Genomic DNA, 14442 nt, shown 5'->3' on the forward strand with positions numbered 1-14442 from the left:
ATGATTTGCAATGGGAAACCATCCAGCTAATAATACAAAATTCAATTAAATTACTTGTATTACACAAAAAGATGGCATTGCTTCCATACTCTGATTTCATTGTCTGGACTCTGGAGTAGCAATTTTCAATTGCCCTTCTTTTAATTATAGAGCATAGTAGGCAGTTTTGTGCCATACAAGCTCTGCACTATTTTGCTTTATAAGTTTATCCACTGCTATTTATTAATGCTTCTTGAATTTCCTGTATATGCAGTTCTTCAACAGGTCAAAATCAAACTAGTTTTGAAATGGATTCCCTTCATGAAAAACCCAGATCCAAGAAAAGAAAATTTGTTATTGAATCAGTTGAAAATTTGTCTGTGCAAGCCATGTTAGCTCACCCTGCACTGGGTGAGTACAATTTAATTCACTAACAAAAAAATGTAGTAAAGATTTTCTGATCGAATAACTAGCAATCATACTTATGTTTTATTTTAGTTAAAATTTAAATTTTTAGACTGTTGGGTCAAAAGCAAAATGGTTCATTATTATTATTATAACAACTCTTCTCTTTAACTTCACTTCTTGTTTGTTTGTCTGTCTGTCTGCCACAAATCTTGTAATCAAAATTTAATACACATCTACTTATCCTATCAATCTGAAATTTCGCACGCTTGTGTAAAGTTGGAGACAATGCATGAGTCAAATGACAAAATAAATAATTTTAGGAATGCAAACATTTTTTTCCAGTATCAAATAATTGAAAAAATAATTTCGTCAGCTACAAATCTTATAATTAATATTTGACACACTTTTACCTGTCCAATTGATCTGAAATTTTGCACACTTGTGTGAAGTCAGAGGCAATGCATAAATCAATTTACAGAATAAATAATTTTGAAAAAAATGTTTATATATTACAAAAAATTGAAAAATTAATTTTTTTATTCAAAAATATAATGAGAAATTCATTGTACATCTTTAACATTGGAGACACTGGATTCTTTAGAAGTGTTGTCTTTAAAAAGTAATTTTTAAATGTATATTATTTTTACTAGTTATTTTACTTAGATTGTTTATCCTAATATATCTCACATACCTACATGAAATATGAAACATGTACATGAAATTCAATATTATATGCACCTGTCATACACCGCACTATCTCTTGGCAAGACACCGCACTGTCAAAATGAAACTTATGGTAGTACATGAAATATGAAACTTTTTACTAAAGGGAAAATTATGTAATATTGTGTAAATAATAAAATAATTCAGTTAATCTTCTTTTACATATAAGAAATTCAAGACTCAATACTTGTTCTTTATATTGCATGTTACTCCTTTGATAGTGACAAAAAAAAATTTTTTTTTGTTTAGCTACTGGATGCTAATTCATTTGTCATTCAATATTTGGTTAAAGAATCAAAGCTTAAACAACAATGCTCCTGGTTTTGGTTATTAGAAAGTGAACAAGGTGCCCTTCATTTAGCAACTACCTGTAATTTACTGTTGTCCACCAGTTCTTTGAAATGGATCTTGTATTTTACTCAACTTTTAATTTCACAGTGAGGTTTCGCACTACTCCACCTGAGCTATCTTCATTGACAACTACATTGGAGCGTGAACCATACGTTGAAGGAGACCGACCTGGCCGCAAGTATATCAGTCGTTTGACTCTGAATGACATGGATGGGAAAGTGTACAGTGGCCAAAATCAACTCTGCAGACATTCTAACAATGATATTTGCCTTGTTGGCATTGCCAACAAGAAAACAGGTAAGACTGCATTTATTTGTTTGCAAAAGATACCTAATTTCCTGTCCAGTTTAGTGCCAGTCTAGTGACGTTAAGGGGAGCTTCTTGGCCAAGACAAGACTTTTTTTATCTACTGACAGATCATTTTGAAACTTGGTACACATATGTAAAACAGAAATCTGAGACCTTTTTGTTTGTGTAAATTTTTTTGAAAAAAAATGAAAGAAGACATGAAATTCATAGAAAATAGCAAAAAATATAACTCAGTACTCACTGCAGTGAGTGACAGAGAGCGCATTTTCTCGTCGATGAAAACTTGAGGTCACGGACAGACAGACGGACAGACAGACAGACGGACATGGCGAGCACAATAGTGCATTTTTTCCATAAATGAGAAAATGCGCTAAAAAGGGGATACTGTAGAAAACAGTATCTCCTCCTACAATTAATGTGCTACAGCATTGAGAGACATATCATTCAATTTGTAAAAGCCATATCTAGCGATTCACCAATGAATTTTTCCAAATTCATGTTCGTTTAAGTAGGTTGGGGTGGAGGGTTTTCGGGTGTAGCTCAATTTTTGACTCCTCTTCCCCCTCTTTTTGCAAAATATAATCCAAACTATAACAAAATCACAAAAATCAATTGGTCAATTAGATCTTGATTTAATGAATTGAATACTATAGGTATCTCTCAATGTTGTACTTGAAAATCATAGGAGGAGATAAATTTTTAAGATGGCACATTTTGAAAATTAAAATTGTTCAGGGGAGCTAAATAAGTAAAATGTATTGAAAAAGGAAGAATATGCCAAAAAATTACTTGATATTGTAGCCCAAGCTTTCCCATTGCCAGTTAGTTGCATTTAGGGTACTAGCACGCATCTTTAGACTTATTCTTGTCCAGTTTAATGTGAATAATAAGCCATAAACATGACTTTTTTCATATTTTATATATATGAATAATATTCACTTTATATAAGTTCAAAACAGCCTAATGCAAAAAATATTGCATTACATCCCTAGGTATTTGCTTTCTTGAACGTGCATCATTTGTAACTTTCAAACGATTGTAAACACTTTGCAATTAATGCAAATAGTGATTTATAAATACCATTTTTTAAATGAAAATTTGTAAATATTGTTATAAAATGGTCATTTTAAAAAAAATTCAAAACAGCCTTACGCAAAAATTATCGCATGTACATCCATGGTATTAGCTTTGTAGAACACGTCTTGTTTTTAGCTTTCAAACACGTTCAAAATGAGTCAAGAAAACAGAAAAGCCAAATTTATCAAATTTTTTACCAAGGCACTCCCTTTAATATGCCATACAATATATATATATATATATATATAATTTTTCATCTCTTGTGTTGCTATTTGATTATAATTTATGAAAATAACATTTTTATATAAATGAAATGAAAATTTCTAGTAAATTTATCAAAAATTTCCATGGAATTGTAAATCTCAGTTGTGATAGGCTTTTTTCTCACTCGTAATGGGCTTCAATTATGGAATTCGTATTGTGCAAGTACTTCTGACATCTAAGAAGAAAGTTGGCTGATGACCTAATGGAACTGTTATTCTAACCACAAGCAAAACATGCTTTTGACTACTAATTAATTTTATCTTGTTGATGAATTGATATTAATTTCTGAGATGATTGGGAATCATTCTACAGGATCTAAGGGCTCACCATTCACTAATGATTACTACGTATCTTTTCTCTAAGTTGGCAGCAGAATTAGTTGGCCTTGCCTATTTGCCTATTTTTTTCAGACTTCATTATTCCTGTATGAAATACACTTGGATAAATCTTCATGTAGATAAACCATGCTCATTTTTTTTTTAATTTTAAATATCACCTCAAATTTTTTTGTCCTAGTGTGCCTCATCATTTACCTATGCAAACCAAAAATATTTTTTGTTTTCATTCAATAATGAACGATTGACATTTGTAGATGTAGGTAGAAATGAAATGTCAGGGTTGTATTACTCTCACACTTAATTGACAATACAGAAATTTTGATTAACTTTAACCCCTTTTTGGGCTGCATAGGTACAAATTTACCTACACTGGGTATGATTGTACATTCAGAAGATTATGCAACCATATTATTGAACATTTGGAAAAATTGAAACAAGCTTAGTGAAAACATTTCTTGCTTTATATTCATTATGATTGCAAGAACCAATCAAACAAATCTTGACAGGCATATTTTCTTCTGTGTTGAGACATTTGATTGTACTTTTTGATTCAGTTCCATGTTTTCCAGGTAAAATGAGATTATTGGAAGCAGAAGAGTTTCTGGTGAGCCCCGAGATTGATTTAGTTAACAATGAACCAGATGAAGTGAACAGCCCTAAAAAATATAATGCAACTGTCCTCTTTGGAACAAAGAAAAATAGATTGAAACACAAGGTTCTCATGGAAGAAAAGGTGAGTTGTTTTTGATATTCCTGACATGGAAATAAATTGGCTGATTTGCTTAGAAAAATAAACTAGAAATCATTCCATTCAACTGCTTTCTTTAATTTATACCTAGAATATTTAATTCCACATTCATTAAGGCATTTTACCACTTGTCAGGTGAATAGCTGCAGTTATTATTCTGTTTTAGCTTTTAGTAATTAACCTTCCTGCTTCCTTATTTTCAACTAATTATTAAAATGATTGTTGAATTATTATTATTAAACTAATTACTAAAATGAATTTATCAGTGTTGAATGAGTTAAGCAATTGTCACAACAGTTTCAAGTTCACAATTCCAACTTTTTCTATTATATTTCCATGTCATCTGCTAATGGACATAGTAATACGTTAAAAATGATCAGATACTTTAAAAAAAATACATAATTTAAATTTGATAACAACTGTATTTCTGAGAACTGTGCCAGGATATAAAGAAATTAATGTCCTTACAAAGTGAATAAAAATTCACTATTTAAGACATAATAAATAAAATATATTAATATATTAATATGTGTCATAAATATAATATAATACATTTTTCCCGTATTTAAGGAAATGTTGGGCTTACTAAAATGAACCTGGTTGTTACAGGACCGGAGAGCTGCTGAGCTGACAAGCAGTGTGGAGAAAGCCCGTCCCCTGATTGAGAAAACAACTTCCGTTGTCACAAGCAGTTCTTCGGATAACTCTTACTTCTTACCCCCCATCAACACAAGTGTGAGCTTTTACGTCCAATTAGCATTACAAATTTATAGTGGTAGGGATGGAACTGATAGTGTATTTATTTCATTTTTCCTTTTGAGTGAGTTAGACACCACCTTAGCTGAACCGACCTACGTTTACCTACGGCCATCTGACTGAATAATGCAAGGATGAAGGTGGCTTTGTATTATTTTATTTGAATTCGTCTATAGCGATATTATTGTGTGTTGCTTGCAAGGGAAAAGATATGCTTGTTTAATTTGCTTTTATGTATAGAGCTCATTGTGTGGAAGTTCATTTTCCTCTAAGTTAAGCCAGAATAATTTTTGGTTTTAATGTTCATGCTAATTCGTTGGGTGAGAGGCAAAGTGCTTGTATGAATGTTTTTCTTATTATGGCCTATGTAGTAACTATTAATCTTTCAAATACTCCTTAAAGTCATCTGGAGCTTGGTCGATTATCATCATGACAGCTGGCATAACATGATAACAAACACATTATTTGTGTTCCTGAATTAATTTGTATACACAGTCATGATATTTTGGCCAATGAACCATAGCTGTATAAAAGTAATGTTTATATTTTTTGTTAAACAACTTGTTCCATTGTAGTATAAAAAATTGGTTTAATGTTGAGTTGAATTTCGTACGACAGGCCAAGACGGTGGACGAAGTGTACAACATGAGTGACATTGTAGAGGACTACGTTCTGGAGCATCTCATTGATGAAGCATCTGCGCTCCTGGAAACCAAGGGCCTGGATACTGAGAAGTCGGTTGCTATAATTTCCTTTATCATGGTTATTATCCATTACTTTCTGTCATTCATGCAACAAAAATGCTGATGTCGATCATGCTCATTTTCATTAATTACATGGTGCGCCTTACAGCTTTGTTATTTGAGAAAGATCTGTGTCAAAGTAATACTACATATTTATTGTAATTTAATTTGTATGTTCAATTTTTTTATAATTGTCTTGGATCCAGATATTTTGTGCTTTTATTATTTAGCTGAGCTTTACCATTTAATTGGGGCTGTACCGTACTATCAATTATCGCTTAAGTATATGTAGCAACCGATCTCCCGTATGTGATTTATTGTCAGTGATTGATTGATGGAGTAACAAATTCGTAACTATTTTTGTAAGTATGGCTCCAGAGCTCATAATCATGAAATGGATTTCCCTGACAGAGTAAGACCGCTGTTCATGCAGTGTCTGGCGGGTGCAAGACTTGAGACAGACGACGAAGGCCGGCTACGTTATGCCTGCGCTGCCATCTATGTCGAGTATCTCTGCAGGATTGTGTCTGGAGTTGATCTTCCGCTTGACAACATGGATGATGCTGTCGTAGAGCACCTTAAGAACACCTACAAATTGACTAAAAAGTTAGTATGGGAAAACAATTGTAATTTAAATAAGGAACCTCAGAGCATCAGAAAAACACCTACAAACAGCCAAAAAAGGTAGTAAGGACACGCAATTTTAGTTTAACTGTCTATTTGAGGACCCTCTTCCTTGTCTCCAAACCCTGTAAGTTAGTTCAAGAAAGCAAGTGTCAACATATTCTTTGAGTAATTGGACTCATCTCTAGTTTGCGTGCTTCAAACTACACGTCTAATATTAAAACACACAGGTTCTAACAGTAAAACATGTATCCGCTATTATATCTAACTTCTCGCCTAAGCTTGGATCACATACCGATATAATTGCACCAAATAATTCTGATTCTGAATTTAGTATTTCAGAAGTTTGTTTCAAGTTTAAACTTGTATACGAAGCAGCTGGAGAGCAGTTAGTGCTCACTATGCTTGCTGTAGCACGAGTTTCATGATGGTATGTGGATGATATTAAAGGTAATTAATTATCTTATGTATACATATGGAACCAAAAATAGTGGAAATATTCATAAACAAAGACAATTTATCCAAGTTTTCAAAAATGTTGCAAAACTTTATTTTGGAGGCTAGGGTAATACCAGAATATGCAATAACTTTTTTTTTTTTGACGCTGTACACCGCGCGATCATTACGATATAAATAAACAAGACAACAAATATAGCATATGATAGAAATAAAATAACATATAAATAAAATAAACAATGCACAATTAAATATTTAATTAACTAAAATAATTCATATTTGCAGAGCACGATTCTTGCCCCCGGAAATGATTCACAAAGCCTTAGCAAATATCATGCAAAAATTTGAAATATTTATACGAGTAAATTTATCAGGTAATTTTCTATACTTTCTCTTAGTGGCTCAGGAATTCTATGCTTAATTAAAGGGTTAAATTAACAAGTTAAATTCATTTCCTTTGCACGAAAAATTGATTTTTTTCACAAAAATGTGTTCAACATATCCACCAAAAATGTTCAATTTAATTATGTTTATTTGGAGCGGAGATATCAGTTGAAATCTCAGGGACATTTTTGTCGGAAACCCTGCATATGGTAATGTCATCTTCACTGAATCGTAGCAATTAAAATTCATTTTGGCTTCGATCATGACGAATCCAGGATTTATTTTCTCAGTGTAAATCCTTTGTCTAAAGTAATTCTGTTTTTCGTCGTGGCTACATAGATTATTTTACGTTTTAATATCAACGAAGACGGGGTTCTTCTTCTTTGTTTTAAATTAACTCTGCATTTCGTATTGCTTATGTTTGAAAATGGATAATTCTAAAGAGCTCTTGAAAATTTATTACTTGCCTTTTAGTGCCTTACACAAAAATTTAGTTTCCGCACTTCTCCAAGCCAGCCCATATTATTGTGGTTACCTAGCGAAATTTTTTGAACATTAAATTAAAAATACAAAGCTCCAATAGCCAAAATTTATTAAACCTCGCATCAAGGTTCGCTTGCAGAATATCGTTCGGTATTTGTGTAAAAATGAACAGCTTTTGAGTATACCTTTCATGATTATTAGATTAATTCCTATTCATCCTTCGACTTTCGCGCTTTCAAATGGCGTAGGGTTGATTATTGATTCATTTAAAACGTTAATATGTCGTTATTTTTTCTGTAGATATTGAAGGAAAATGGATTCGTAACTGTTACGAAAACATGACATTGTTTCGCAGATAAAAAGTTGTCATTTGTTCCAGACTCCTGACGATGGTGCAGTTGCTGCGCGTGAAAAAGACATCCACGCATATTGTGATTCAGCTTCCTTTGCCATCTCGCGAAGCATCATCGGTGAACAAAATTTCAGTTTTCGCCAAAAAGAAAAAATGAGCATCGGGTAACTCGTAGTAAAGCTCCTACTCAATCGACGTTTGGTCTAGTTTACCCTCGATTTATTACGTATCAAATATAATATCGTGAAGGAGTTATGTAGCACATGAAGCATGTGTAGAGGATGATTAACACATTCTCGTATCAGTACTTTAATTCGTGAATTTATACCAAGATGAGGCAACTTCTTATGAACTTACAATGGCTTTCCTTAGCGGCTTAGAATAAAGTTAGCCAATTGCTGCTGCCGTCGTATAGACACGGCACCAACATTAGAATATAGTACACTTGCAGACATGAGCGAGACTGTCCACATATCGATGCATTTTTTTTGCCCTTGCGTGGGCCATCCTGACCCGGTTTGGCCAGGCACAAGGGCGTATCAGTACTAATTGCAGAAAATATCTATACGTGGACATTATGACTTATTAATTTCTGAGTGATGGACGTCGACCGTCGTTGCAAGTGAAATATAATACGAGTTACGGATGTGAAATACACGGGGTATTCCACATGTAAGGCAATGCTGCTAATATACATGTTAAATTTGTATAATTTAGGTCATACGAACACGCCCAATGGTCATTCTCTTTTGTACAGCAGTTACAATGAGCACAAACTGAATACAATTCGAATCATTATACAATGAAGGGAATTTTCTGCAGAATACGGTTGGCGAAGAAAGCTTTCTCGAGTACGTGAAAGTTCCGAACCTTACATTTTCTTATCAATTATTTCTACATGCGATGGTGATTACACAGCTACCTACTCCTTCGCTGCATCAGTGTGGTCATTATCCAACAGCCGACTATATAGCCAACTATTCCTATACTGGACCAATGTAGTTATACACATACAAACTTATTCGGAATCCATGACGACTTACGAACGCTTTACATTGTAACGAACCTGTTAGTTCTTGTTCTGTATGCCAGCCAAGCCGAAAAATTGAAAATAACAGTTTGTTAACATAAATCAACGACCTTTCATTCGTTTTAGTTGGCTTAATTTACATAAACGCATCTCGCAAACATCGGAGATGCATAATTTGTCTTTTTTCTTTTCATTATCGAGTCTGTGAAATAGCTTCAGCATAATTAATTTCTTAGCAATTTTCTAAAGCCATGATTAGCAGCTTAAAACTCATAGTTGAGATGTTCACAACCTTTTCTCACTTCGTCGTATATACCTCAATGTTCTGACGTTGATCAGCCGTTAAAGTCCAATATGATCGCTACACGAACACGTTTGTCAAAGTTAACGCATGTTATATAGTTCATAATATTGCACCTGAAAATACAAATAAACAGGATCAAACTTTCGATTTCAGCCAATTAGCAGAAAACGAATTACATTCGTTTTGACTGAGTAACTGACATTGTCGCTCAGATGCTTCAGATTCATGATTACGAACTAAATCATGAAAAAAATGTACATAGAAAGACACACAATGTCAGATGGGCGTCTTTCAAATTCTAGAAATGATAAACTTCCCATAGAAACGTGTGAAAAAAATTATTCTTGAATGTTTCAGGGATCGTTCGGCCCTTGACAGCCATGAAAGAGCCGTGTCGTTACATTGGTCTCATGTATTTTTTTTTAATCCGATCAGAAAGCGCTTGATAGCAAATAGCCAAAAATAGAGGAGCAGTTTGGTAGGGACGCAAGTTTCAGTGATAAGTAGCTTCATCAACAAGCGAGTAAAGTTTGATGAGAGCTAATATGACAAGAATATTCAACCTACGAGTATATGCAGCACAGGTATAAAACCAGCTGCCTGGAACAGAAGCACTGTCTCAGTACCAGCTTTGATCTAGACATTGTTAAGCGACATCTTTTGTGTCGGCTGAGTATAAAAATTGCGGGCAAAATTTAACTTCAAAAGAGCAACAGAATAAATAATTCTACAAGATTTTAAAAAGGATTTGCAATGAAAAAACAACGTGCAAACAAATGGTCATAGTTAACTACAAGCACAATGAGGCTGCTTATGATAGCCTTTGCATAAAAAAGGCCATCGTTCAGCGTTGTGCACCATACTGCTTTGCTAAATTATGCCAAAGCCGATCTTCTTATTTCTGTAATTGATAAGTAGCAGGAAATGCCTGATAAAAGGAAACTAGAACAGGCCTTATTAATCGGAATATTTTTGGACAGCAATTTTCTTTTAGAAATGTTTAGACCATAAAATTTAGATCCTGTCGGGAAAATTAAATGGACACGATAATTATTCAACCAGGTACTTGACCGCGTTTGAAGAAAATAATTCTTTACTATTTTCAGCAGTGAATATCCTTTTTCTCTGATCTGAACTACAGAAATGTGCACTTCGTTAGCCACGAGCCATTTAATGCCAGAACTTGCGTCAGCTTCGACAATGTTCGTTCAGACGCTTGTTCTAGAATAGTAAGAAAATTAGGTAATAAGTTCTAGCTACAAGTTTGCTACTTGGCCCCGCAGCCATTCAAATTGACCGTCATTTAAGTCCCAATTGATTTTGTCACGTAAATAATGTACCAGCCGTGAATAATCAGTTATACAATCCTGCACATACGACCAGCATGAACATGGGGGCGGACACTCAAAACTTCAGACGGTCACCGTAATGGTTTTAAGTCTATGATTTAGAGGCCGATGCCTGGATCTTGGTCAACTGCTGGATGAAATATGCGTCGATTATTTAGGAGCCAAAGGCCCGAAAAGAACGAAATTTAGCCACCGGACTAAATGCAGTCCAGCGCGCCGTGGGACCAACAACACTTGGAACATCCAAATAAAAAAAGAGGGATAAAGGCCTCGACATCAACTAAAATTATCCGCTGATGGGGATGCCTTCTGGGGTTGCAACGGGTGGGGTTTCTTCGCTCTTATCCATGCTATAGCGTCCCTCGTCCTCGCTGTCTCCTGACGAACCTTTCCCCGCCTCCGGGGACGCTAGACCTTCAGTGAGCTGATCGGTATCCCCGCAGCTCTCCTCGCTCCCCGACTTGGTGAGGGGGACTGTCGCCGATGGGGGGGAAATAGGGGACGGCGAGGATGGGGAGCTTGAAGGAGCAGCCTCCGCTCCAACGTCACTAACTGTTATCTTCTGGAGGACGGTCAAATCGCCTGAGAAAGATCATTATTAAGTGAGCGTTCACCTGGTTAATTAATGAATTTTCAATGCTTTGAAAAGCCAATTAAAGAAATAAATAATACCTATCCAACTCTGATGTCACCAGAAGATTGCGATGCGATTTTGAAAGTACTAGAAACATTTCTCTTCACTTAAAGAAATGATTCATTTTCAATGCATGATGAAGTAAACTAAAAAAAACTGCCCTCAACGCGAGACGATGAAGATGCTGTACAGAAAGTTGACATCCTTCAAATGAGATTTCATTTCCCCAGCAGCTATTGAAGAATTGAACGCTCATACACTTTGATGAAACCTATAATTTTTGACTTAGCAATTGTAAGCGTCACTTTAATGGAGGCTAAACCAAGATTACACACATTATAACAATGTGTGTAATCGCTTGCCACTCAGCGCTAGTGTCATGGTAAATACAATTGCATAAGAATTGTAGACAAGAACTCATGATGATTAATGATAAAAATGCTTACAAGTTGATCTCATTGTGATTTACAAAAAAAAAGGTTTATTCCCTAAGCCAGTATGCGTTCTTGGTACAAATTAACACAACAAAACGGAAAGATATGAGATAAAAGAACGACAAAATGAAAAAGATACGAGATACAAATACAACAAAATGGCAATGATACAAAGATACAAGAACGACAAAATTGAAAAGATACAAAAATGCAAATACCAGAGAATGGCAATGATATACCGTATAGATAGAGGAATGACGAAGATATCAAAGATATAATGACAAAATGCAATGATTGAGTTATACGAGTCGCTTGCGGACTAACCACTTGGCTTCAGGACGAGTTCCTGAAGGATATCCGAGAGTGAGATCACTCCTGTGACCTTCCTGGCTCCATCGACTACGACCAGCCTGTGGACCTCGGCTCGCACGATCCTATCCATGACGGTGCACAGACGCTCGTCTTTGGTGCAATGTTGCACGCCTTCGAACCATTCGTTGCGAGACTCGTTAGCTTGTCTCAGCGTCACGTTCAAGTTGCTGTAGGTGCCTTCTGCTGCAAGATTCTGCAAGGTACGTCGTGATTTGAAAGCGTGTACCGTATATAAAATTTTAAATCCCGCATCAGCTGGATTCTGCAAGAAATTTTTTGACTTTGTATCGTATTGACAGTATTTGGATTTACACGCCTGCAAGATTACAAGATTATGCAAGAATAGCCCCTGAAATCGTACGTTCGTACGCACAGATGGCAATGGGAATCGTATCAACAACTTCTAAAATCAAGTGTCTGCAAAATTCGAAATCAGATAACATGCGGAATATTATGAAAAATTAAAATACTAGTATCAAATGCATAAGATAGATAGTATCGTGAACAAAAAGTTGAAAATTATTCCCGCAGTCGACTGTCTAATAGGTTCCCTTGCGTCACGCAATAAGTATTTTTGATCTCAATACCGTTTACGAGGCAAAATATTCTACATCATACGCAGAAGCTGTAATATTTGTCAAATCCTCAGACACAAACAGTTAATACACGTTAAAAATTGTAGAAATAAACCCCCTCAATGTTAATAAATAATAATATTCGAATACTAGACTTGTAATGCACAAAACAGTCCTCGTCACAAGCTCGTCTCATAGACAGCAGAATCGCAAGTGTAACTAAAGAATCAAAGTCTTACTTCAAAAACTCGCATCACTTCAGATACTCACGATGACGTCAAACTTGGCGTAAATATCAATGAGCTTTCCGTCGCTGTCGACGATGGGCAGCGCAGAGACTCTGTGCTTCACGAACTTGTCGAGAGCTTCAATAATTAAAGTGTCAGGGGACGCGGTCACGATATTTGTGTATGTGCCGATACCTAACTCGGCTAGTGTCTTCTGCAGCACTAGGGGTTTAGGTAGCTCGTTTATCTGCAATAAAGTAATTTTTGAACATAGGACCAACAAATTATGAGGTGATTAAGTGGGTTACTACAAATTTGTTTAACTGGAAAAAGGTGGTTGAAAAAGATGCCACCCTCAGGTGTAATGTTTCCAGCAAGTAATTTGAACCAACAAGTGATTAGGGAGAAAGATAGTAAAACAGTAAGTAGCAGTAAGAATATCTTTTGTAAAGTTGCTTAAATATATCCACTTTAAATTTTGTTGCCGGTACAAAGTTTGTATTAGACTTTGCTTCAGAAATGTGACCGATCATTGGGCGACATAGTTCGATCAATATAACGAAAAGCATCTCAATTGTGACACTTAGTTTTATAATAAAGAATCATCCATCTGAACTTTACACGAATTAAGAAAGAGATTGTTTGGTCCGAAACTTGATGCAAGACGAAATGTTTTTAATTCCAGTCCCGAAAACAAATCGCTTTGATACCATCTCAGATAAATAGCTGTAGCTCTCAATTGCAGTTTAATAAAATGTCCATAATTGTCACAAATTCTCATGAAGATTAATGATTGCCTTTATTTAGAGATGTAAACAAATACCTTGAACTTACATAAAGATAAAGAAACTTGAGGATCCTCTTGTGGGTGATGATGTAAAGGACGTTGCCGGTCGCAGGATCGATGACGGGAAGTCTGTGGATTTTATGATGGATGAGCAGCCGTATCGCCTCGTAGAGCGACGCTTCAGGGTTGATGTTGATGAAGGGTCGGTCGTCGTCTTTAAGGAACGCTGCACGACACAGATATAAATGAGGCATATGATATAAATAAAAAGTTTGACTGATGAAATTGATAGTAGAGATTCGCATATTTTTAGCAAGATCCCAAATCAGTATTCGAAACCAGTGCTCACCACCAGAATCAACATAACAGCTAAAAAAAACAATAACTAGCGAACTAAAAACAAGGGTGAACTGATCAAATTTCTGATGAGGGCAAGTTTCGATCATATATTAAAGGTCTGATTGAGGTTGACTAAAGCGCGCGCCAATCGTTCGACTCAAGCTGCTCGATCATTTAGGGGCTGCTTTATTAGCTATGCATATATGAACTGACTTCTCCACATATGCAGTCTGTGGTCCTCCAAGTTTTCCATCTGTGGGTCCTGGTTGAGGTGGAAGGAGTGCAGGATGCGGATGAAGTCTGTGATGGTGAGCATCCCCACGAACTTCTGCTTGTCTCGGTCCCACAGCGGCGCCGCTCGAACGCCGTTGTGAACCAGCGCGTAGAAAGCCTGGA

At 35.5% G+C, this 14442-nt stretch overlaps 2 protein-coding genes across 3 annotated transcripts in view; one reads left to right on the forward strand and one right to left on the reverse strand.

Moving 5' to 3' along the window:
- Window positions 1–220: 220 nt before the first annotated feature.
- Window positions 221–8163, forward strand: LOC108679314. The gene is made up of 8 exons (XM_018167913.2): window positions 221–390; window positions 1549–1758; window positions 4019–4182; window positions 4807–4932; window positions 5572–5687; window positions 6108–6302; window positions 7062–7137; window positions 8023–8163. The coding sequence occupies exons 1-8, from the start codon at window positions 288–290 to the stop codon at window positions 8161–8163; spliced, it is 1131 nt and encodes a 376-aa protein (XP_018023402.1). The 5' UTR covers window positions 221–287.
- A 125-nt stretch (window positions 8164–8288) lies between these two features.
- The window catches only part of LOC108679321 (5'-AMP-activated protein kinase subunit gamma-1), a 28501-nt gene continuing 22347 nt past the window's right edge, over window positions 8289–14442 (reverse strand). For both annotated transcript variants that reach the window (XM_047884840.1, XM_018167924.2), the window contains 5 exons: window positions 14260–14437; window positions 13755–13933; window positions 12964–13167; window positions 12071–12311; window positions 8289–11260 (listed from right to left, as the gene is read on the reverse strand). In XM_047884840.1, coding sequence (XP_047740796.1) covers window positions 10965–11260; window positions 12071–12311; window positions 12964–13167; window positions 13755–13933; window positions 14260–14437 — 1098 coding nt within the window. In that variant the 3' untranslated portion in view covers window positions 8289–10964. The remainder of the gene's footprint in view (window positions 11261–12070; window positions 12312–12963; window positions 13168–13754; window positions 13934–14259; window positions 14438–14442) is intronic.

The sequence above is a fragment of the Hyalella azteca genome, unplaced genomic scaffold (genome assembly GCF_000764305.2).
Source record: "Hyalella azteca isolate HAZT.00-mixed unplaced genomic scaffold, Hazt_2.0.2 contig16275, whole genome shotgun sequence".
In the NCBI taxonomy this organism is placed as follows: Eukaryota; Metazoa; Arthropoda; class Malacostraca; order Amphipoda; family Hyalellidae; genus Hyalella; species Hyalella azteca.

Coding starts and splice junctions, on each gene's coding strand:
- LOC108679314 (XM_018167913.2), top strand. CDS start 288: ATGGATTCCCTTCATGAAAAACCCAGATCCAAGAAAAGAAAATTTGTT. Junction 5,688..6,107: donor AAGGGCCTGGATACTGAGAA/GTCGGTTGCTAT, acceptor TTTCCCTGACAG/AGTAAGACCGCTGTTCATGC. Junction 6,303..7,061: donor ACCTACAAATTGACTAAAAA/GTTAGTATGGGA, acceptor TCATATTTGCAG/AGCACGATTCTTGCCCCCGG.